The 24,932-nt window shown below is 46.0% G+C and overlaps 1 protein-coding gene across 4 annotated transcripts in view; it reads left to right on the top strand.

Moving 5' to 3' along the window:
• The window catches only part of LOC139366234 (phospholipid-transporting ATPase 11C-like), a 69,568-nt gene that overhangs the window by 34,471 nt on the left and 10,165 nt on the right, over nt 1-24,932 (top strand). For all 4 annotated transcript variants that reach the window (XM_071103489.1, XM_071103488.1, XM_071103491.1 and 1 more), the window contains exons 2-23: nt 126-245; nt 1,611-1,700; nt 7,521-7,601; nt 8,296-8,403; nt 8,770-8,898; nt 10,195-10,283; nt 11,184-11,234; nt 11,693-11,757; nt 11,843-11,924; nt 15,378-15,528; nt 15,863-16,060; nt 17,349-17,519; nt 17,936-18,135; nt 18,275-18,346; nt 18,441-18,514; nt 18,617-18,720; nt 18,989-19,170; nt 19,602-19,868; nt 20,112-20,283; nt 20,531-20,633; nt 20,756-20,901; nt 22,027-22,086. In XM_071103489.1, the coding sequence (XP_070959590.1) occupies nt 126-245; nt 1,611-1,700; nt 7,521-7,601; nt 8,296-8,403; nt 8,770-8,898; nt 10,195-10,283; nt 11,184-11,234; nt 11,693-11,757; nt 11,843-11,924; nt 15,378-15,528; nt 15,863-16,060; nt 17,349-17,519; nt 17,936-18,135; nt 18,275-18,346; nt 18,441-18,514; nt 18,617-18,720; nt 18,989-19,170; nt 19,602-19,868; nt 20,112-20,283; nt 20,531-20,633; nt 20,756-20,901; nt 22,027-22,086 (2,715 nt within the window). The remainder of the gene's footprint in view (nt 1-125; nt 246-1,610; nt 1,701-7,520; nt 7,602-8,295; nt 8,404-8,769; nt 8,899-10,194; nt 10,284-11,183; nt 11,235-11,692; nt 11,758-11,842; nt 11,925-15,377; nt 15,529-15,862; nt 16,061-17,348; nt 17,520-17,935; nt 18,136-18,274; nt 18,347-18,440; nt 18,515-18,616; nt 18,721-18,988; nt 19,171-19,601; nt 19,869-20,111; nt 20,284-20,530; nt 20,634-20,755; nt 20,902-22,026; nt 22,087-24,932) is intronic.

The raw sequence follows: 24,932 nt of genomic DNA, 5'->3' as shown, positions 1-24,932 counted from the left end.
ACATTTCCCCCAGTGTTTAGTCTACTGGTTCATTGTATTAGGAGGCTGTTGAGTCTAAATATCTGCTGAAGCAATATATTTACACTGTGTGTGGCTTCTAATTCTGTCTCTCCATCTCTGTACAGTTCGGTAGGGACGAGAGGAGGGTAGACAGCAGGACCATCTACGTAGGCCACCGGCCCTGTCCCGCCACCGACGCTTTCATCCCCCCCAAGTTCTGTGACAACAGGATTGTCTCTTCCAAGGTAAGATACACTGCCATGCTTTTACACCATCGACCTGCGGTCGGCACAACACCGTAAAACAGGCAAGTGGAAACTTGTCTGCGTTTCGACTCATGCGTGAATATTTTCCTGTCCCACTTCCACCTAAGCACCACTGTCTCTCCCTCCACGTCATGAATTCCAATGGCAGTCTTCTCTTCCTCCCTCTCCTCCCACTGCCTCTCCACATGCTCGTCTTCCTCCCCAAATGGAAGGCCATTATTTGTCTCAGGAGATCTCTGTCTGTGGCCATGAAATACACTGCTACTATTTAATGTACCAGCAGGCAAGGTGGGTGATTCAATGTGTCCCCCTCTGGCTAGGGGCCAAATCAGGGCTAGGGGTGTGGGTCTGAGGAGGAGGAGGGCTGGCTGGGGGTTTAGAATCATGTATAGGAGGGGGAGGAAGGACTGGGAGAGTGGGATTTATAGTAGCGCAGAGGGTCCCACTGGGAATGGGCCAATCAATGTCTCGTCCTCCAGTGTAACCCTGGCTGTAGTGTTTACACTTCTACCATGCGCCTGTCTTTCATCATTCTGTTCCTTACAACTCCCTCAACGCTCCTTCTCTTTCTCCTTTCCTCTCTACTCACTCTGCGCCATCTCTCTCTCGCTTTATATTCTCTCTCCCTCACTGCCCTCCTCACTCATGCTCCCCCTCTGATTACTTTCCCCTCACTATTTTCTCTCTGGCAAAATGAGATGGTCTCTTTCTGCTACTGCTGCGTTTCAGCACTGTCTCCATGCAAAGACATTCCTCTACATTCCCCTCTCAACACTGTCTGTGTGCGCGCACGTTTTAGTCCGGCGTGTTAGTTACTACCGGGGCTTTGTTGGGCTGTCTTATGGATTTGGCAAGATAAGTGTCGCGTCAGCTTCTGTGTTGAATATCAACTGTTATGCCCACTTAAAAAAAACAAACACAATCTGCCACCAACTTGATAAGGTAATCTGCTCTCTATTCAGCACTGGGTGAATTAAGGAGATAAATCTCTAATCCGAATCAACAGAATACCTGCAGGCCCCCGAGGGCTGAGAGGAGGACTGGCTCCCTGGTTCACAGGCAGTTTAGAAAGGCAGCACTAGCGGCCGTCTCACTAAGTACAGAGACCGAGCCGGAGTGGAAGGAACTGATGAATATTGAATGCCGCTAATCCTTTTCTTAGCTTAGCCTTTCTTCCTATAGTCTACTAGTCCTCTACCCTGACAAGAGGTTGTTAAAGAACAGAAACGTAGTGGTTTGCAGAGAGCGAGGATTCACTGGGTAGGCCTATGTTGTGTTTTGAACTTGTGCTTTTCATTCTCATGTCATTTCATTGGTGCACTCTCTCCCTCCTTGTCTTTCCAGTACACGGTGTGGAACTTCCTGCCAAAGAATCTGTTTGAACAGTTCAGAAGAATCGCCAATTTCTACTTCCTCATCATCTTCTTGGTGCAGGTGAGTTGTGCGTGTCTGGGACTCGTGAGTATGTTCAATATGTGTTAGTGTGAATTGACTGGAAGTATCTGTGTGGCAAGTGTGAAATGGTTACAATGTGTGTGTGCTATCAGGCATGGGTGTAACTGACTGTTTATGGCATGTGGGAAACAGTCAGCCTGTGGTCAGGCCTGTGTGTGCTTTGAGAGTGAGCCTCTGTTTGCGAGTGTAACCTATTTGTGGCAGTTGTGAAACGGGGACTGCGTGTGTTTGTGTGGCCAGAGCTGTTCATGGTTTGTTTGTATCTAGCCCTCTCCTCCACTGCTGAGTGGAAAGTGAGAGTGGGCTGAGCCAAAGCACTGGGTGACATGTTTTTCCCTCGGCTTGGTGCTCACGGGTCATACCACTCTGTTCCTCTACCTCTCCTCTATCAGGCCCAGAGATCTGCCCAGCGATGTTGCTCCCCCTCCATCAATCTGCTCTTCCTTCCCCCTCGCTTTCTTTTTCTTTCTCTCTTTCTCTTCCCCCTCCTGACCTGAGATGGAAACTAACCACCTCTCTCTCTAGCAACCGTAACTTAAACTAAAAGTCTAAACAGCCCAGGCTCAGCATACGGAGGGCTAGCTGGTATAAATACAGTGGCCTACCAGTAGTCACTGATGTTCCTGTCAGACAACTGGCATGGCAATTCCACTGGAACCCCCATGGGGACTGTTTTGGCTCAATTCCACTGGAAGAACAAGAAGGAACTAGGACTAATGGGATCTGGGAAGCAGCAGGCAAAGGGTGGGTGAGATGCTGTAGTCCTGAACTCTGAACTTGTTAGTCAATTGGCAACAGTTCATCGCCTCTGCTGTCTTCAGCGGCATAATCAAATTTGATGATTTATATACAACAGGTGTAGGTAGACCTTACAGTGAAATTCTTCCTTACGAGCCTCTAACCATCAATGCAGTTTAAAATAAATACAGATAAGAAATAAAATAAGTCATTAAAGAGCAACAGTAAAATAACAATACAAACAGACTATATACAGGGGGGTACCGGTACAGAGTCAATGTGTGGGGGCACCGGTTTGTTAAGGTAATATTTACATGTAGGTAGAGTTATTAAAGTGACTGCATAGATGATAACAACGGAGGGTAGCAGCGGTGTAAAAGAGGTGGGGGGGGGGGGCTCAACATAAAGAGTCTGGCTAGCCATTTGATAGATGTTCAGGAGTCTTATGGCTTGGTGGTTTGAAGCTGTTTAGAAGCCTCTTGGACCTAGAACTTGGCACTCCGGTGCTGCTTGCCATGCGGTAGCAGAGAGAACAGTCTATGACTAGGGTGGCTGGAGTCTTTGACAATTTTTAGGGCCTTCCTCTGACACCGCCTGGTATAGAGGTCCTGGATGGCAGGAAGCTTGGCTCCAGTGAAGTACTGGGCTGTTCGCACCACCCTCTGTAGTACCTTGCAGTCTGAGGCCAAGCAGTTGCCATACCAGGCAGTGATGCAACCAGTCAGGATGCTCTCGATGGTGCAGCGGAAGAACCTTTTGAGGATCTTAGACCCATGCCAAATCTTTTCAGTCTCCTGAGGGGGAATAGGTGTTGTCGTGCCCTCTTCACAACGGTCTTGGTGTGCTTGGACCATGTTAGTTTGTTGGTGATGTGGACACCAATGAACTTGAAACTCTCAACCTGCTCCACTACAGCCCCGTCGATGAGAATGGGTAGTAGTCCAATCATCTCCTCAGCTGCCTCCTGTTCTTTTATTCACTGTGACCTTTACCTGTTTGAGTAGTGTATCAGTGGGTTCATCTTGGTGTACTGTGTGTACAGTGGATGTACTGGAGTGTGTGGTAAATCAGCATAGTGTGTTCAAGTTAGATTTGAAGGAGCATTTGCAACGTAAATGTGCAAACGTGTGAGTCATGATTTTGTAAGAAGTTGTTTGTGTGTGGTGTGTGCGCGCGCACTCGCATTGTTTTCCCACCCTGGTATGTGGTTGTCCGCTACTAATCCAGCCTTACACACACACACACACACACACACACACACACACACTTTCACATCTTGTCACACCTGCACCTTTCAATTCCCCAGAGGCTTCATGCAAATGGGCCAACAGAATCCAAACACACAACCCCCCCCCCCCCCCCCCTCCTCTTTTTCCTTTTACCTCTATCTAACATGCTGACCAGATTGTTGATTTTGTCCATCCACACCAGACGCGATCAGGACACGCAGGTGGAAATATCTCAACCAACTATATTCATTTGGGGACAGGTTGAAATGCATAAATGTATGTCAATTTAGCTAGCTAGCTTGCTGTTGCTAGCTAATTTATCCTGGGATATAAACAGGTTTTTATTTTACCTGAAATGCACAAGGTCCTCTACTAACAATTAATCAGCATGTTAGTGAGTCGCTCTTCTCTCTGTCGCAAGTCTATTTCTCTGTCTCTCGCCCTCGGCGAGCTTCTCCACGCTCTCTCCTCCACGCTCTCTCCTCCACGCTCTCTCCTCCACGCCCTCGGCGAGCGTCTCCACGCTCTCTCCTCCACGCCCTCGGCGAGCGTCTCCACGCGCTCTCCTCCACACGCTCTCCTCCACGCTCTCTCCTCCACGCCCTCGGCGAGCGTCTCCACGCCCTCTCCTCCACGCCCTCGGCGAGCGTCTCCACGCCCTCTCCTCCACGCTCTCTCCTCCACGCTCTCTCGCCCTCTCCTCCACGCTCTCTCGCCCTCTCCTCCACGCTCTCTCGCCCTCTCCTCCACGCTCTCTCGCCCTCTCCTCCACGCTCTCTCGCCCTCTCCTCCACGCTCTCTCGCCCTCGGCGAGCGTCTCCACGCCCTCGGCGAGCGTCTCCACTCCCTCACGCTCTCTCCTCCACGCTCTCTCGCCCACGCTCGCTCGGCAAGTGTCGCCCGCTCGCTCGGCAAGTGTCGCCCGCTCGCTCGGCAAGTGTCGCCCGCTCGCTCGGCAAGTGTCGCCCGCTCGCTCGGCAAGTGTCGCCCGCTCGCTCGGCAAGTGTCGCCCGCTCGCTCGGCAAGCGTCGCGTCGCTCCCAACGCAGACTGCAAGTGGACTACAGAGAAACCTGCCCCAGAGTGTCTCTCGCTCGTTCTCGGCGTGTGTGTCTCGCTCGCTCTCCATTACTGATTGTCTATCTCGCTTTGACAATCAGTAACGGGGGGAGAGACTTACTATCTCTCTACGCTGCTGACTTAAGCAGCCATGAAGCCCTCCTGTACTTATGAGAGCCTCAAATAGACTCTATAGAAAAAAGCACCACTGTCCTCTAAATAGCTCTGCATGCCTTGCTGCCTGCCTCCTGATGGAATGGGAGCGGGGTTGGAGAGAGAGATGGAGAGAGGGCCCCTGCCTCCCCTGCCCTGGGACCTGAGGGACTGTCACTCACTCTGACACACTTCTTCCCTGTTCAGATGTAGGGCTCTTTATCAGTGTCAGAGATCTAACCCACCCGTCAGTTCGGTGGAGGAGTCCTCCTATAGCAGAATGCTCGTTCCTATCAAATTACTAGGTTTGGGTTTTGGTGCAGTGGTGTGTGTGTGATATATATATATATATATAAGGGTGTATCAAAAGTTGAGGAATGGGCCTGTTATTTTGTGGTTATTTGCAGGGGTATGGTCTGTAGTTGTGTGATTAATGTGTGACATTCAAGTTTGGTGGAGTGTAGAAAATGTACGAGGGAGGGGAAGTGAACAACGTGAACATTGGGGTGGGTGTCCAGTGTTTATTTTGTTAGCAGCTGTGGAAAAGTTAGCAGGTGGTGGGGGGGCTATGGGTGTGGAGTGTTTGTGTGATATAGTGCACTCTGTAGTGGCCACACTCTGCAGTATTGTGGCGCGAACCATATCATGCCTTGCGGTCGGGTGGGACTGACCGTGTCGGGGACATACTGTCCCCGGCACTTTCAGCCGCAATACAGCCAGTCACTCTTTTAATATCTTTAATCGGCCTGGACTGGCCACGTCTAGCCCCACTCCCTACCTCCAGATGGGCTTTTATCAATTTATTAAAACGACATGCGCTTTCGACCGCCCCCATCAACATCTATCACCTGCCTGGGGGGCAGCATTAGTTACAGCTGCATAGACTTGCTGAGGGTGGAGAGGGTCCGGGCTGGGCCAGGAGAGGTGAGAGGGGAGATGTATTCAATAAAACTCGAGGGAACCGGCTGGTCCACTGAGGAGTCTCTAACACTGAGACCTGCCACCTGGGTCAACCCAGCTCCACACATTATAGTAAAGTCTTCTCGCGGCCTCTATTTCTGTCCGGGAACACCTGGAGCTACAGAAGAGGAGAGGAGAGGACGGTTTCACTCTCACATTCGCCCTCCTTTCTTTGACTGACTCCCGGGGAGAGAAACAATGGAGAGTCTGTTCTCTGTTTTCCCTGATTCTGTATTCTGGCTGAAGGTTCAATGTGCACCAGTCCATTTCGGCCTTCTAATTGAATTATTAACTGTAATCACAGCAGTCGGCGCTGAAATGCTTTAGTGCTCAGTACGCTGGCTGCGTGCGTGTGTGTTCGCGGAAGGATGTGTTGCTGAGGGAGCAGCGAGTTCTCTTTCACTTCCTTATTGTCAGTCTCACAGGTGAGCAGGGAAACACCTGAAAGAGGGCTCACAACATGGCTCCTGCCTCAGCTGATACCTATCGGACATCTTGTACAGCTCATGCTCTGAATGCCAAATATGCGTGTGTGCACAACTGTGTGTGTGTGTTCCGTAACAAGCGCCACTTGCTCAGTGGGAGCCTCCTGAAAGCCCCTGGCGTGCTGCAGGATCAGGAGAGCGGGGGTAAATCTGCCTTGTGACAGCATTAAGAGGGTACACACACAATTACACAAAGGCTGCGTGTTGTTGGGGGCTGTTTTTGCAGGTCAAGCTTTTGTCTCTGTGCTCCTGAGCTGCTAGTTGCTTGGGATTACCTGACTGGCCCTGTGTAGGCCCGCTCTCGGTCTCTAGGCTCATTAGTGGCCAGATTCCTGTACGCGCTCACGCACACACACAGATTTCTGTACTGCCCCTGGCCTGCTGTCCAGCACAGCTCTCAGTAGCCCAGCATGAGAGGGCCTGCTCCGTGTTCTGTTGGCATCAGCACCAGACAGGCAGCAGGAACCAGCCCCCGTGTGGTTTTAGATTAAATACCACGGTGTCCCTGGCCCACTTAATTAGGTGTCCTGCAGGTCCAAGCTGCTTGGGTTCTTCTCCTATTTTGTCTCAGTACAAAATGTCTCCATGTCTCTCTGTTGGACGGAGAGACGAGAGATTAGGTGCTGTGGAGCCGAGACTGGCGCACACACACGTGCACGCGCATACTCAGGCAGACATGCACTACAACCTGTATTTATGTGGGAGTGCCCCCGCCCATGTGCTCGAAGAATCTGTTGTAACCTGTCCAATGTTGTTTTTTCTTCCATACAATGTATTCTCGTCTAAGAAATGGCCTTGGAAATGACTCTTTCACTGCACCACTCCTGAGACAGTCTCCTAGCTACGTTGTAGGCGAGATAATCACTAATAATCTGAGTAGATTGGCTACCATTTGCGATTAGTCAATAGTGGTAGAATGATGATTTACTGGGAAAGACTGGTTGATCTGTGGTTATCTGAAGGTTGGAATACACACATTCACAGTATACCTGCTTGAGGTTCTCCAATCAGCGGGGAGGGTGGAGGATGTGATTTTTGCAATTGGTTGTTTCTGTTTTGATTTTAAAAAAATTAATAAAGCGTTGTTAGACCTATTAATAGAAAAGTATCTCGTCTTATGAGGCTTTATTATCTGAATGGTATAGTACATAAAGTATCTGGTATTCTGTTCTACAGGTCATTGTAGACACCCCCACCAGCCCAGTCACTAGTGGCCTGCCATTGTTCTTCGTCATCACAGTAACAGCCATTAAACAGGTAAGACACTGTCCCCATTTTGAATTCATTGCCCCCCCCCCTTTGAAATATAACAATTACTAGAATGGACATACCCATTCTAAAGGGGCCTTTCACATTTTACAATTCTACAAATGACATAAATTACATTTATAGCCCCTCTATACATCTCTCCACCGCCTCTCTTCCACGTTTTTAATAACATACCTTTCCCTTTAAATGCGTATATTTTAGCGGTTGAAATATTGAATCATTTCAAATGCTTTGTTATTTTTGTCACAGCCGAAGTAATGCTGGCCGTGCGGGTCAATGCCGGTTGTCTGGAGACCAAATGGTGTGACAGTCTCTAGTATATTGTCTCTCTGACTGCTGCAGCTGTGTTCCAGCTTTTTAGATGTATTGTTTTAGGGATTGGCTTTTCTGGTGCCCTGCTGCTAGGGCTTTTTGAAATGCACAATGGAGGGTGTACTTCCTATATGGGACACATTGATGGCAGCTAGCGACGCTGCTGCCTTTATCCAGGCTTTGAAGTGGGACACCAGGGGAGGTTCTCTGTAGACTGGGCGAGGTGAACACAGACCTGTAGTCAGTTCCGTACTAAAAAGACGTGTGTGTGTGTGTGTGTGTCGCTCTCCTGCTCCTTCTCCCCCTTCCTCCCTCTCGCTCTCCGGCTCCTTCTCCCCCTTCCTCCCTCTCCCTCCCATATCTCTCTCAGGGCTATGAGGACTGGCTGCGGCACAAGGCAGACAATGAGGTGAATAAGTACCTGGTGACGGTGCTGGAGGACGGCCGGAGAGCACGCAAGGAGAGCGAGAAGATCAAGGTAGCTTTTAGCAAGCTGCGCCTCGGCCAAGTCCCCTAGAAATAAATATCCCCTTGGGGTGGAGGGGAAGGAGAGGTAGTTGGCATCTTGGCATGTTCCAGTGTTTTTGATAGTGTTGCTCTACTGTACCGTATGGTAATCCCAAGTAGGTAATGTGGAATGAAGGAAGGTGGATGGTATTTCAGTCACGTATAGATTTACAACCCCAAATTGACCTCTAGACCTCCCTATGCACATTGGAACTGTGTAGATCTGCGTGGATTTGACAGGTATAATTTTCACAGACCTTCACATGTGCACAGGGGACTTGGTGGATTTGGGATGGGCCTCGCCTCTACGTTCCTTACGTGTTCTATGTTCCACTAGGTCGGGGATGTGGTGGAGGTGGTGGAGGATGAGACCTTCCCCTGTGACCTCATCCTGCTGCAGTCCAGCCGGGAGGACGAGACCTGCTTTGTCACCACGGCCAGTCTGGACGGGGAGTCCAACCATAAGGTGGAGTGCTGCTACAGTAACACCAGTGTCACGGTGCCATTGAGGCGTGTGGTCTGTGGGGGCATGACATCGCTTTCAATCTGCCGTCACTCCCACTCCTTTTCTCAATCCAGGCATTTGTCACGTGCTTTGTAAACAACAGGTGTAGACGAACAGTGACATTTTTACTTATGGGTACATTTCCAACAATGCAGAGTAAAAAATGGAAATAGATTAGACGGTGTATGTCTCAGCGTATGTGAAAGTGTATGTTGGAGCGTCGGTGTCAGTATGTGTGGTGTTACGAAAGACTCGTAGCCCGTAACAGAGGGAGACAACACGGAGATAAAGAAATAACAAACATATATATTTATGAAATGAAGTCAACTATATCCAAGTAAAAATGTGTGTGTGTGCGTGTGTGTGTAGTCAGTAGTGTAAGTGAGTGGATGTGTATAGATGGTGATAATAAGGGGTGTTGAGAGGTACCAAAACAAATGAACACACAAGCCCCAAAATGCCACAACCAAAAACAGTCTGTCTGCGTGGAGAGTCCCAGGAGTGTCCCATTTTACTGATGACCCTCCCAGTTCCGCCAACCGACATCCTATTAAGCAAAACAAGAGCAGCGAGAGAGAAAGAGTGTAGCAGTCACTGTGGGTCAAGTCTTGTGTGTGTACTCAGTCAGTGCAGAACAGGGTCAATGCAGGTAATCGAGGTAGACCTCTGATTAGCAGTCTTATGGCTTGGGGGTAGAAACTGATCAGGGTCCTGTTACTTCCAGACTTGGTGCACTGGTACTGCTTGCCGTGCGGTAGCAGAGAGAATGGTCTGTGGCTGGATTCTTTAACAGTTTTTTGAGGGCCTTCCTCTGTCACCGCCTGGTATAGACGTCCTGAATGGCAGGGAGCTCGGCCCCAGTGATGTACTGTGCCGTACACTACCCTCTGTATAGCACCTTGCGGTCGGATGCCAGTTGCCGTACCAAGCGGTGACACGGCCAGGCAAGATGCTCCCGATGGTGCAGCTGTAGAACGTTTTGAGGATCTGAGGGCCCATGCCAAATCTTTGCAGCCTCCTGAGGGGGAAGAGGCATCGTTGTGCCCTCGTCACAACTGTGTGGGTGTGTGTGGGCCATGATAATTGCTTAGGGATGTGGACACCGAGGAACTCGAAGCTCTCGACCCACTCCACTACAGCCCCGTCGACGTGTGTTAGTGTGCGTGACTACATGCGCCTGTGTATGTGTGTGTGTTGCAGTGATGACCTGAAATAGTCAGCACTCACTTACTTACTTTCTCTCTCTCTCTCTCTCAGACACACTACACAGTGCCAGACACAGAGAAGGGCCTGGAGTCTCTCAGTGCCACCGTGGAGTGCGAGCAGCCGCAGCCTGACCTCTACAAGTAGGCTCTGTCGTCCTCGCGTGTTCCTCACGCAGAGCTCTGAGAGTAGCAGTGCTGATCTCGGATCAGTCCCCCCCCAGTCTATACAATGATGATCTGAAAGCCAATATTGATCATAGATCAGCACTTCTACTCCGAGAGGCTTTGTGAAAACTGTCCCTGGACTGTAAAAACATGTGCACGCTGATTTGTTAGGGTGTAGGGCTTTAGTCAGTTTAATCCACTGTCAATCGGGAATGTCCCGATGACATTTTGATAGCAACAGTGTCATTAGGTAGAGTGTTGGCAGGCTATAAGCTTTCTAGCTCTCTGACAGGTTATTATTAGCGACGTTGGACTGTTAGTAAACCTGATTGGTGGAAGAGACTGGCCAGGAATTGAAGGGAAGGTTCAGTTAGATTTGGTCCGTGCTGCATAGAGGAACAGACCCAGTCGTTTGAACAGCTGGCGTCTCTCCAGAGACTTATTGGTTTGGCGCCACCTATGGCCAAGGAGCGGCCGTTACAGTACAATTTGGCGCCATAAATGCATCAGTGACGTTTCAGACAGCCTAAGGAACTGAAGACGCCAGATGCTGCTCCTTTTCGCAATCAATAAAACAGAGTTTCCGTGCCAGCGTGCTGTCGGACAAACCACCCATCATATTAGCTCGCTCTTAATTGGTGCAGTCTATGCAAAGTCCTGGTGATCAGCATATGGCAGTGTGATAGTTTTACATCTGACTAGTCCCTGTGCTGCGGATAGTAATATTCATCAGCTTCTTTCTGATATCAGAGAATATTCAAGTGGACCATTTCTAGCCCATTGCACAGTTGATTCAATTCAGCTCCATTGTGAGATGAGATCAAATAGAGCATCTACCATTGGGTAGGGCATTCATGAGGGTCTGTGTTTCTACAGGTTTGTGGGGCGTATGCACATCTACAAGAATGACCAGGAGCCTGCTGTGCGGTAAGCGTTCTGGCCACTCCCCTATCGGTTCCCCCTTTAGCCCTTGTTACCCCCTTCTCCCGTACCTCAGTCTAAAAAAAGAAATGAAAGCACAGTCGTTTAAGCACTCTTGTCTTTTCGCTTTTTGTATAACCATCAAATCATTATTTCAATGATCCATAACTCCAAACGAGCATGAAAGTAATACTGGACTTGGCCCAGACTCAGGGCAGCGCTTCCAAAGTGCTCTCTGAAGCGTTTGTCACCGTGGCCGCTTTGTAATGATCTTATAAAAGATGACGTTCTGTGTCCTTCACAAGAACAGTTGGGGCAGAGTAGACGTCAACTCAAGACTGCAGTTATCCATTGATAGTATTAGGCAAGAGCAAACGCTAGTGTGCCGCTATAAGAGAAGGCAGGGGTCTTGGTGTTTTTGGAGAAGGTTTGTGACTTTCTTTTCTTTGTGTGGTGTCCCTCAGGTCTTTGGGTCCAGAGAATCTCCTCCTGAAAGGCGCTACCTTGAAGAATACTCAGAAGATTTATGGTGACTCAATTGTTTAATGCAAATGAGGGTCTGAATGATGGTCAGCATGTGAGCCTGTCCTGACCAACTCTCCTTCTTCTTCTAGGAGTGGCAGTGTACTCTGGCATGGAAACCAAAATGGCTCTGAACTACCAGGGGAAGTCCCAGAAGCGATCTGTGGTGGAGAAGTAAGGGCAGGCAAAGATCGTTAGAGAAAAGGACAATCAGATGTGTAAATGAGGGACTATAATTGACCGGTCTCTAGACCGCATGTTGAGTGTCTCGGTCTTGTGTCGGATACATTTGTTCTTGGTCTTAACTCTATCTCGGACAGTGAGTACTCCTGAGACCAGCCAAGTAAAAAATAAACTATCAGCTTCCATTTACGAGGCCAAATATATATATATTATATACTCCTTTCTTGAAACATGAATACAGTGTCTTAACAGCTTTTATATATATTATAGATATGTTATAGCAGTGGTGAACCTATAGGTCTTCAGTGTGTGACAGGTTAGTACAGTGGTGAACCTAAAGGTCTTCAGTGTGTGTGACAGGTTAGTACAGTGGAGAACCTATAGGTCTTCAGTGTGTGACAGGTTAGTACAGTGGAGAACCTATAGGTCTTCAGTGTGTGACAGGTTAGTACAGTGGTGAACCTAAAGGTCTTCAGTGTGTGTGACAGGTTAGTACAGTGGAGAACCTATAGGTCTTCAGTGTGTGACAGGTTAGTACAGTGGTGAACCTAAAGGTCTTCAGTGTGTGACAGGTTAGTGATTCTGAAAGGACATCAAGCGTAATACCAGGTCACTCATGTAGGAGAGTGCACGTTTTGTAAAACACAAAAGGCCGGTGGTGTAGTGGAGGGTATGTCAACCCACAGTTCAATGCCACTATTACTTCCCTTTTTTTTTCAGTGGGTATTGCGTAACCTCACTCCTTAATCCTGCTGATGTGTTTCAAAGTAGTGGAGGTATACAGCTTATGTAGTACAATGGAGAAATCATCCACAAAGTAGCCTGCACAAAGTAGCCTGCACAAAGTAGCCTGCACAATCGCAAAGCACGTGACTTATATTCACACGCACGCCGCATATCATCTGCAGGCAGCAAGTGTGCAGCTCTCAACTGGTTTTGTCATGGAGCAGCTCACAGAAGAATGATGCAGGTAGGGTAGGGAAGACATTTCACCTGTAAATCTACCAGTATATGCTAATTAAGGCAACAATGGGTATGCAAACCAGGTATTTAAAAAGTTTAGTCCGAAGTGTTGATTAGTAGACTATTAGTAATGTGCATTTGTCATCATGCGCCGTTTGCATCAGGGGCGTAGACATGGATGGGCCTGGGTGGACAGAGGCCCATCCATTTGGGAGCCAGGCCCTGACAAGCCCACCCAATCAGATTGATGTGGTTCAAGCATTGTTGTGGACTAAGACCATTAAAGTTTTGTATTTTTCTATTAAAAAAAAAGTGATTTTGAGAGTGAAAATCTGAAATGTAGAGGAAAACTCATTAAAAAAAAACAGGAATACACAGGAGTTTTCACACAAGGTGCCTTTCCTTCCTTAGGTGGGCCGTTTGGGAACATTTTTGGCAAGATCTGAGTATACCTGGCACCACTATGCCACTGCATAGGGCCGATGGAAAGAGAGCAGTCACATACAGCATGATTTTAAAGGATAAGCAGTCCATAAACTCTGACATAGTAGGTCCCAATCAGAATACAAAAACACAACCATTGAGCATTTCCCAATTGAATTTTACAACTATTACTTCCCGTTACAAAAAACATTTCTCGTTAAGCACACAACGTAACCGGTGACCTAAAGTTTAAACAACGTTTTAACTACTTTGCAGATATGAAACAGACAATCATAATATCAGTCAAAAATGTCAAATTCCCAGTTTATGCTACAAAACCTTGGCTCTATTTGACTCAGCGTTCCATAACGTACACTAAGGCATTGTTGGCAGAGTAGATGAATGCAGTTCAATGCATGATTCATATAATTCATCATTAGCATTAGTTGATCTTGTTGTTAATATGCATAACTGAGGGGGAGAGAGCCTACCTTTTCATGGTTTGATCAACGGGACTGTAAAGTTCTCAAATAAAAGAGGACTCCTGTGGTGTTTACATATTTGCATAAATCGGCTTTTGGCGAATGCGTTCTAATGATCTGAAGTCGAGGTGTTGTAACTGCCTGTAAATACAGTCCTGTTCCAAGTGAATGATGGAAGCCCGTGTGGCTTGTTTGTATAAAGGCCTACTGTAGTTCTGATTGGCTATAGCGCACTGGTCTATGTAGACTGCAGTGTCTATTAATTGTCCAAACGCACGGCCACTTTCCCACTCTATATTGCGATAGAATTTTCACAAATGCCTTTAGTATACGTAATTCCCAAACGTTCTAAGAATTTATGAAAATTATCATATCTACAGTGATTTGGTCGCTTGTCAGAAAATGTCATACATTTTTTTTAAGTCATTCTTCCTGGGGGTGTATTTTAACATTTTTTAATAAGATGTCATGTTGCTAAAATGCTGTTAGCTCCACTGTAAATGCAATTTCACACAAGTTATTTTCAAAGAGATGGCTGACAACAGCAGGCTGCAATAAAAACACAGTTCCTCTCACTAGATGATCGTTTGAAACTTAACTTCTTGTTGAAAGTTATTCTTGAAAAGGGAGAACCTAATAAATTAAAAACAACATCCTCTTTGATAGCACCTGCTGCAGCCGCTGCACACTACCTGACAACAAAATCTAGCTCGCTAGACTGGGAAAACTACTGCTCGCTATTGCGCAGTGAACTGTTGGATTTCAAGGCAGATGTTTTTGTAAAAAAACTGATTGATTTCTCTTTCACTCCAAAATGTTGTCCTAATACAGTTGAATGGCAGATGCCTTTTATCTAGCTTCTGATAGCCAATGGCTGACTTAGCTAGATGTATCTCCCTGGAGACCAGCAAATAAAAATACTGATTCAATCGTTTTTTTCTCTTCAGTGTTAATTAACTCTTTCCTTTACAACAAAAACTCACAAGATTAAATCAGAACATCATTGAAAATAATAATATAATTGTCATTATATGAAAAATAATTGTATAAATCCTTAGGCTTTCTCTGAAGGTGTAGGAGAGCTTGTTCCCCACTGTGTTTAGGTTAGTAATCATTTGTGACGGTTTTCCCCCAGCATGCATTTCTTCACTATTTTGAATGTCTAAAGAATCTGTATGTTCTGAAAGATGGACACAGAAATACTGGACATTTTCAACTCTTATGGTGGTGATTTGACAAAGTTTCCTCGTGGTCTTGAATTTGACTTATATTTTTCTGGTCTTGACTCGGTCTCGGACCCCTTGTCTCACACTCGTGCTCCCCCCCTTCCAATCTTGGTTTTGACTCAGACTTGATTTGCTCCGGCCTTGGTCTTGAATTGGTCTCGCTTTAGGTGGTCTCGAACACAACACTGGAACAAGATCAATTGAAGGAAGCTGGGGCAGTTATAAGGTTGATTCGGTGTCCATTCACACGGCTATCAGAGGAATATATATAGGGAGTAGATGTTTCACAAAGTGGATGTGTATTTTCAGTGTTGCTAATGGGAGTTGGGTTGTTAATACTCGTGTTTCAGATCTATCAATGCCTTCCTGCTGGTGTACCTGTGTATCCTGGTGAGCAAGGCCCTGGTGTGCACCACGCTCAAGTACGTGTGGCAGAGCCAACCAGGCCAGGAAGAGCCCTGGTACAACCAGAAGACGCAGAAGGAGAAAGATGCCAACCTGGTGAGGCCTTCACTCAGCTAAAAAGACTTTACACAGACATACAGTTTAGCACCGTATAATGCACTCTGCTGACTGTAGTCAGTCTCAAATTCAACTTAATGCCTTATGGTGAGCCTTTTAGGCACATTTCATTGACCCAGAGTCACATTACACCGATGGCTTCTTGCACTGCATTATACGAGTGTGTTTTTTTCTCCAAGGGCACTTCAGTTTGTGGAAGTGTGTTTTAACGCTGTTCACCCCTCTCTCCCCCAGTACCTAAATATGTTTACTGACTTCCTGTTTTATCTGTGTATTTTAACCACGTTTCACTTTTGTTCCCTCTCTCCCCCAGTACCTGAATATGTTTACTGACTTCCTGTCATTCATGGTGCTGTTCAACTTCATCATCCCCGTGTCCATGTACGTGACGGTGGAGATGCAGAAGTTCCTGGGCTCCTTCTTCATCTCCTGGGACAAGGACTTCTTCGACCCCGAGATCCAGGAAGGGGCTCTGGTCAACACCTCTGACCTCAACGAGGAGCTAGGACAGGTCAGGCTTTAAAGATATGGAACCAATTTAGCGTTGATAAGACCCAAAAGCACTCTCCCAAAGGAGCTAGTTTTCATTGCAGATTCCCACCAAATTGCTGTAGCTAGTTGGCCAGATATCCCCCTGTTTGAATACTTTGATGCATCATTCCTTTCTCCTTTTCTTGAAGTATTCACTTATCTTAAATGACTGGATTTGTGAAAAGCTAGCTATATACTGCAATGGGGAACTCTGTTACCCAGTCATGTTAGATCAGTGATTACCTCAAAGGGAAGAGGGTAAGGGATGATACAGTTCAGTATTCAAACGAGGCTGTAGGTTTATTCGAGGTCTAGGGCCTCTCTGCTCTCGGCCCCAGTCTTTGGTGGAGTGATGACCCTAAACCCACATGAACAACATTCCTCAAATGTCAGAATATGAAATGGTCTAACTGGTCGTAATATGCCTTGATTGGCTGTGCCTTCCCAACTCCAACCTCTGTCTCAAACAGGGGCGTTGCAGATCAGTCACGGTTGGTTTGCCCGATGATTACTTCAATTAAAGATGACGCTTGGTAAACTAGATTTATGCGGTGTAACTCTCAGGGATTAATTGCCCATTCTTATTGTTCACAGTTAATTGCGCCAAATGTTTTTTTTTTTTTTACGACCCTGGAAGAGTCTCACATGCCTGTCCATTACGCCAATTCTGTTGCAAAATGATTTTTTTCCCAATAGAAACCCAATTTTTAGTTGCATAAACGTTCTGTTTTGTAACTGTTTGGACTAATGAGTACACCCCTGATTCTCACTGTAGTTCTGAACCTGAAATGTACTGTGCTGGCGCAGATATTTTCTATTCACATAGTTCCTGGAACCATGCTGGAGAGGACAATGGTAGATGCCTTGGTTTGGCTCCGTAGTCTGGCTCTATGAAAAGTCAGCTGACATTTACTCCTGAGACGCTGACCTGTTGCACCCTCTACAACCACTGTGAATATTATTTGACCCTGCTGGTCATCTATGAACATCTAGAAGAGCCATCTGGCCTTAATGGCCACGTACTCTTATAATCTCTACCCGGCACAGCCAGAAGATGACTGGCCATCCCTCAGAGCCTGGTTTCTTCCTAGGTTCCTGACTTTCTAGAGTATTTCCTAACCTGCATTGCTTGCTGTTTGGGATTTTGGGCTGGGTTTCTGTGTAAGCACTTTGTGACATCTGCTGATGTGGAGAGGGCTTTATAAATACATTTGATTGTGTGAAAAGGGTATTTGTCTGACCCTGCAGTTTCCCATTGTGTCCTCTAGGTGGAGTATGTGTTCACGGACAAGACGGGCACTCTGACCCAGAACAGCATGGAGTTCATCGAGTGCTGCATCGATGGCTTCCAGTACAAGAACCGTGACTCGAGCACCGAGCTGGACGGCTTCTGTGTCACAGATGGACCCGTGAGCATGCTGCAGCAGAAGGCTGGCAGGGTGGGTAAATGACTAGATATCTGCCCTCCCCCTCATCACTGTGCCAGTCAGGCATGCCAACATATGGGCATCAAATCACAGAGGTCACCTGACAGAAGAACAAGTATCGCATGTGACCTAACATAACCTGTGACAGATCCGGTGTGATTAATGGCCATTAGTTTGTACTCTGCATCCCATAGACAGAGGTTGTTAGGTAGTGTAGTAATGTAAACTGTTACTGTGCCATGTAAATGTACATACCAAATGGTGTATTCATTCTAACATTCATTGCACACTGTAGAAAAACGTTTTGCAACATAAACAATAGTTTCTTATTGGAGAAGGTCATCCAGTTTTGCATTTGGTTCTTAATGAATGCACCTCTGGGAAATGGCACACAGTTCAATAAGTAACATGCGTCTGTGTGTTTTCAGGAGGAGGAGGAGCTGTTCCTGCGGGCTCTGTGTCTGTGCCACACGGTGCAGGTCAAGGAGTCTACGGGTCAGGAGGACGGGGTTGGGGACCAGGTGGACGGTGTCCTGGGGCTGGACGGAGAGATGGTCCACCCTGCAGAGCTCAGGGGCTTCATCGCCTCCTCACCCGACGAGGTGGCACTGGTCAAGGGAGCCATGAAGTAAGGGACAGGGCCTGTGCAACTGTTATTCATCAATCAATCAATCCATCACACAAATGAACTTCTATGTGGATTTGGTTTGATTAGTGTGTTGTGTAATCAGTGCGGCTCACTTTCTTGTCTTTGTCGCCATCTATAGGTATGGTTTCACATTCCTAGGTATGGAGAGCAAGAACATGAGAGTGATGAACAGAGACAAAGATGTTGAAACGTAAGTCAACAAGTGATGAGTTTTGATAACGGATTTGATTTATCATTCAACATTCTCCTTTTGATTGACATGGCCATCTGATTTCCCCTTGCAGGTACGAGCTGCTTCATGTGTTGAACTTTGACCCCGTGAGAAGGCGTATGAGCGTAATAGTCCGATCCAAATGCGGTGAGACAGAGATTGAAATGAACCAACAGCTTTTCGTCTATTAGCTTCTAGTTTTGTTTGTAACCCCAGTCCTGACGTGTTCTGGCTGTGTTGGTTGCTCAGGGGACATCATGCTGTTCTGTAAGGGGGCCGACTCCTCCATCTTCCCCCGTGTCAGGCAGGAGGAGGTGGACAGGATACGCATGCACGTGGAGCGTAACGCTACGGTGGGTCTCTGCCCCATCCGCTTCACTAACTTCATGTTTATTCAATGACTTTGTACGTCTGTGCATTTATGTCTGTCTCCCAGGAAGGCTACCATTTTTGTTTGTGTGTACATTGATTTAAGATGAATGTTTTACCGTCCTAGTTTATTTTCCAAATGCAACGGGTACATTGAAAGTCTAGATTTCTCACATTTATGAAACGCACAGCGAGAGTGTTTGCTCGTGTTGACTGGTAAGTTACGCCGTGTGCGTTTGTGCCATATCTCAGGAAGGCTACCGGACGCTGTGTGTGGCCTACAAGCTGCTTAGTTCTGAAGAGTACGCCCAGGCAGACGCAGGGCTGAGGGAAGCCAGGCTGGCCCTGGATGACCGAGAGGCGAAACTCATGGCTGTCTACAACCAGGTGGAGACTGGGATGAGCCTGATCGGAGCTACCGCCGTGGAGGACAGGTGGGTGGACAGTCAGCTCAGGGTTAACTCTCAGGCTGTGTCCCAGATGGCACCCTATGGGCCCTGGTCACAAGAAGTGCACTGAATAGGGGAATAGGAGCCGTTTTGGACACAGCCATTCTTTCGAGGCGAACAGCTCATTAATGTGCAGAGGTAAAAGTGTGGGTGCGGTGGGAGTTATGTGCATTTGTTTTCTGTTCAATATGTATTCTGTCATTTTGTCAGACACGCGCATTCACTGACTGTCTCACACACTGGCTCTCACTCTGCCTCACACACCGGCTCTCACTCTGCCTCATCTTTCTGTCTCACTTAGTCATCCCTCTCGCCCCATCGATCATTCTCTCTGACGCACCCCTTTTCTTATCTTTTCACTGCAAACTGCCACTCATCATTCACGCTCCCTCTTTCTCTTCCTTCTCTGTCGCCAGGTTGCAGGAGGAGGCAGCAGAGACCATGGAGGCCCTGCAGCGGGCTGGCATGAAGGTGTGGGTTCTTACGGGGGACAAGATGGAGACGGCCAAGTCCACGTGCTACGCCTGTCGCCTATTCCAGAGGGGCACAGAGCTGCTGGAACTGACGGTGCGAACCCTGGAGGACGGCGGGAGGAGGAGAGAAGAGCGCCTGCATGAGGTGCTATTAGACTACCACAAGAGGTCAGTGCAGGACCCTCCACCGGTTAAGACTAGGGTCACCAGGTCAGTGCTAAGTCTCGGGTTGGAGGCTTTGAAGGAGGGTCATTGGAGTTACTTACAGTACAATGTTACTACTATTGTTCAATAAAATGAGTAGTAGTAAATTGATAATCATTGGTAGTAAATTGATGATAATTTGTCATAAAATTATAACAATTGGGAGCAAATTATGTCTTGAACTATTAAATATTTTTGCTCTTGTTTCGATTTGTCACAAGAAAGCTCTGCGTTCTCTTTTTCTCCCAGGAGCTGGACTTCAGCTAAGCAGGACTACGGCTTCATCATAGACGGAGCCACTCTGTCCTTATTGTTCAACTCCTCTCCTGACTCCAGCCACTACAAGAGTCTCTTCCTCCAGATCTGTCAGAACTGTACCACTGTGCTGTGCTGCCGTATGGCTCCCCTACAGAAGGCCCAGGTGAGGCGATGTCATGGGCGCTTGCTGGTAGATTTAACTGTAGATGGCTACAGTAGTTAAAGGTAAACCAGGTTCAGGCCTCACGACAAAAAAAATCTGTATTTACCCACATTACACCTGGTAATGATATTACAAATGTCTGAATACGTTTTGCATCTAGGTATCTTGTTTCGAATGCAGAACCAAGTGGGATTTAATGAACTTTTTTTCCCCCTCACTCTCTTTCCACTCTCTCGTTCCTATATAGATTGTGAACATGGTGAAGAACTCCAAAGGCAGCCCCATCACCCTCTCCATCGGAGATGGAGCCAACGATGTCAGTATGATTCTGGAGGCACACATTGGCATTGGTAAGACGCTGTGATATCGCTATAGATTCAAATGATGAAATGTTTTTAATATTGAAGTTGTTTCAAATTGAAATTGGGCGAGATGTAAAAGTGTGTAATTTTCCTGGTCTTCCGTGTCTCAGGTATAAAGGGTAAAGAGGGTCGCCAGGCAGTGAGGAACAGTGACTATGCCATCCCTAAACTCAAGCACCTGAAGAAACTGTTACTGGGACACGGGCACCTCTACTACGTTCGGATTGCCCAGCTGGTGCAATACTTCTTCTACAAGGTAGGGGGCAGCACCGAAATGTAGGCACCGTAACTTACTGTGCTTGTGTTAACTGAGGATCATGAGTATTGGGCACATCAGATGAGGTCAAGGTTCGGTCATTGTTTGGAGCTATAAAACCTAATTCTGTGTTGCTGCCAAAATAAAAAGCATTCGATATGAGGATTATGTGGGAGTAATATGCAGGGATTTTTCTGCCATTTAAATCCAACGTTTTTTTTCCCGGTAAGCCTAAATCCAAAGAGTGTATATAAAGTGTGTTCATTTTCTGAAAGGAAAAACGCTTTGTGTCAAATGAAACAACTAAAACAGATATAAAGTATGTACATTTTTTTTTGAATAATATAATCTTTGAGAACTAAAAATCACCAAAATAAAAGCTAGACAGTTGGTCTGAATTGAAAATTCCATAAACAATGAATTTAGCAGTACTGATTTTGTTATTATCTTTGAGCAAAATAACACAGAATTAGCCATGGCGAATTGCAGGATAGTAGCTTTAAAACGGCAACATTTTCTCTCGGCTCCATGGAGAACTGTGTAGAATTGCAGGACATTGGCGTAAACATGCTAATATTTTTCTACACCACCATGATGGGGGGCCTCTAAAATGTTATCTTGAATTCAGCTGAATAGAGGATGTGAGCAGAGTGGAGTGTGCGTAATTTGACTCTCTGGGCATGTTCTGCCCAGCTTTTTCCATTTCCTTCACCACTGTTCTTTTTAATTAGGTCTATCCTGTTGTATTTATTTATCCTACCCAACCGCTAATGTGCAGAGATGTTGATATGAGTCGACCGAGAAAGAGATCACACAGCCTGTGTAATTTGATAGCAAGACAACGAAATGAGCCCAGCAGCAGCATCAGACACGTTTAGATCTTTATATAGGCTATTGCAAAAAAATAAAAATAAAGAGTAAGTTTGTAACTGTGCTAAAGTTGTCTATCAACTGTAAAATGTTAGCTCAACAGAGCCACAGATGTACAGAGTAAACATTTCTGATGTTGATAAAGGACACTGCTCAAGCCCATGTGATTTAGATGAGACCCAGACACAAGTTCTCGTGCGTTACTTTTTGATGTGTCTAACCTCAGGCTCCTTTCCCCCTCTCACTTGCTTACAGAACCTCTGCTTCATCTTACCTCAGTTCTTGTACCAGTTTTTCTGTGGATCTTCCCAGCAAGTGAGTACTGCACCGTGTCCTGCTGAGGCCCCTCTCCCCTCTCTGAGATTCAAAGATGCTCTAAACATGAAATAGCAGAGGATCCCATTGAATCCCAGCACCTTCTCCAGTCTACAACCATATTCTTTCCCTCTGGTTGACCTGACATCCCCTCTCTCCTGGAGTGGCTGCAGTCTTATATATTTGTGTGTGTGTGTACAGTACCAGTCAAAAGCTTGGACACACCTACTCCAGGGTTTTTCTTTATTTTGTACTATTTTCTACATTGTAGAATAATAGTGAAGACATCAAAACTAAACAACACATATGGAATCCTGTAGTAACCAAAGTTTTAAACATGATATTCTTCAATGTAGCCACCCTTTGCCTTGATGACAGCTTTGAACAATCTTGGCATTCTCTCAACCAGCTTCATGAGGTAGTCACATGGATTGCATTTCAAGTAACTGGTGTGCCTTGTTAGGTTGTGGAATTTCTTTCCTTAACTTCTTGATGCTACCCATCCCTGTCCGCGGGATCATTTTTGTCAGCAACCGCTGAATAGCATAGCGCAACAGTCAAATAATATTACTAAAATATATTTATATTCATGAAATCACAAGTGCAATATTGCACAACACAGTTTAGCCTTTTGTTAATCCACCTGTCGTCTCAGATTTTGAAATTATGCTTTACAGCGAAAGCAATCCAAGCGTTTGTAAGTTTATCGATAGTCTAGCATAGCATTATGTACACTTAGCATCAGGAAGCTTGGTCACGACAATCAGAAAAGCAATCAAATTAACTGTTTACCTTTAGTCTTCGGATGTTTTCACTCACGAGACTCCCAGTTACACAACAAATGTTCCTTTTGTTCCATAAAGATTATTTTTATACCCAAAATACCTCCATTTGTTTGTCGCGTTATGTTCAGAAATCCACAGGAACATGTCAATTTTTTTTATAATCATTCCTCAGGTAGTTTTTAAAATATATATTCAATAATATCAACCGAGTGTGTAGGTTTTTCAATAACAGCGGGAGGAACAATGGCGGCTTTACTCTGTAGCGCAAAAACTCACTCTGAGAGCCCCCACCTATCCACTTACACAATGTGATCGTTCACGCTAATTTTTCAAAATAAAAGCCTGAAACTATGTCTAAAGACTGACACCCTTAGGGAAGCCAGAGAAAAAGGAATCTGGTTGATATCCCTTTAAATGGAGGATAGGCATGCATAGGAACAGAAGGGTTTCAACATAAGAGGCACTTCCTGATTGGATTTTCCTCAGGGTTTTGCCTGCAATATCAGTTCTGTTATACTCACAGACAATATTTTGACAGTTTTGGAAACTTTTTAGAGTGTTTTCTATCCTAATCTGTCAATTACATATTCTAGCATCTGGTCCTGAGAAATAGTCCATTTACTTTGGGAATGTTATTTTTCCAAACATAAAAATAGTGCCCCCTAGCTTCAAGAGGTTAATGTGTTTGAGCCAATCAGTTGTGTTGTGACAAGGTAGGGGTGGTATACAGAAGATAGTCCTATTTGGTAAAAGACCAAGTCCATATTATGGCAAGAACAGCTCAAATAAGCAAAGAGAAACAATAGTCCATCATTACTTTTAAGACATGAAGGTCAGTCAATATGGAACATTTCAAGAACTTTGAAAGTTTCTTCAAGTGCAGTCACAAAAACCATCAAGCGCTATGATGAAACTGGCTCTCATGAGGACCACCACAGGAAAGGAAGACCCAGAGTTACCTCTGCTGCAGAGGACAAGTTCATTAGAGTTACCAGCCTCAAATTGCAGCCCAAATAAATGCAAGACACAGCTCAACATCAACTGTTTAGAGGAGACTGCATGAATCCGGCCTTGATGGTCGAATTGCTGCAAAGAAACCACTACTGAAGGACACCAATAAGAATAAGAGACTTGCTTGGGCCAAGAAACACGAGCAATGGACATTAGACTGGTGGAAATCTGTCCTTTGGTCTGATGAGTCCAAATTTGAGATTTTGGATTCTAACCGCCATGTCTTTGTGAGATGCAGAGTAGGTGAACGGATGATCTCTGTATGTGTGGTTCCCGCCGTGAAGCATGGAGGAGGAGTTGTGAAGGTATGATGGTGCTTTGCTGGTGACACTCTCTGTGATTTTATTTAGAATTCAAAGCACACTTAACCAGCATGGCTACCACAGCATTATGCAGCTATACGCCAATCCCGTCTGGGTTGCAGGACTATCATTTGTTTTTCAAAATGACAATGCTCCATCACACCTCCAGGCTGTGTAAGTGCTATTTGACCAAGAAGAATAGGGATGGAGTGCTGCGTCAGATGACCTGGGCTCCACAATCACCCGATTTCAATCCAATTGAGATGGTTTGGGATGAGTTGGACCGCAGAGTGAAGGAAAAGCAGCCAACAATTATGTAGGAACACTTTAAGACGGTTGGAAAAGCATTCCAGGTGAAGCTGGTTGAGAGAAGGCAAAAGGGTGGCTACTTTGAAGAATCTAAAATATATTTAAATTTGTTTAATTTTAACACTTTTGGTTACTACATGAAACCCTTGAATGAGTTGTGTGTGTGTGTGTATATATGGCGTTCATATTACATGCATGTTATGTATACAATATGACTAGTACATTACATAGTACATCCCTTGGTTACATTGAGTAAGTCTTCGCCATTTTAGGCAATGTATTCATTCCTTTGGCACATGTTTAGCTCTCGCAGGAGAGGGTGCACATCTCTTAGTATACACAGCTAACTTCTGATATGTAAACTCTAAGTATCGCTGTTTAAAAGATGCCCCCCAGCTTAGACCTGCTCTCTCAGAACCATCTGTGTGCATATATCAAA

Source organism: Oncorhynchus clarkii, chromosome 14, assembly GCF_045791955.1.
Source record: "Oncorhynchus clarkii lewisi isolate Uvic-CL-2024 chromosome 14, UVic_Ocla_1.0, whole genome shotgun sequence".
NCBI classification, from domain to species: Eukaryota; Metazoa; Chordata; class Actinopteri; order Salmoniformes; family Salmonidae; genus Oncorhynchus; species Oncorhynchus clarkii.
The sequence above is the reverse complement of the archived record's forward strand: the minus strand, read 5'-3'. Positions and strand labels throughout refer to the sequence as shown.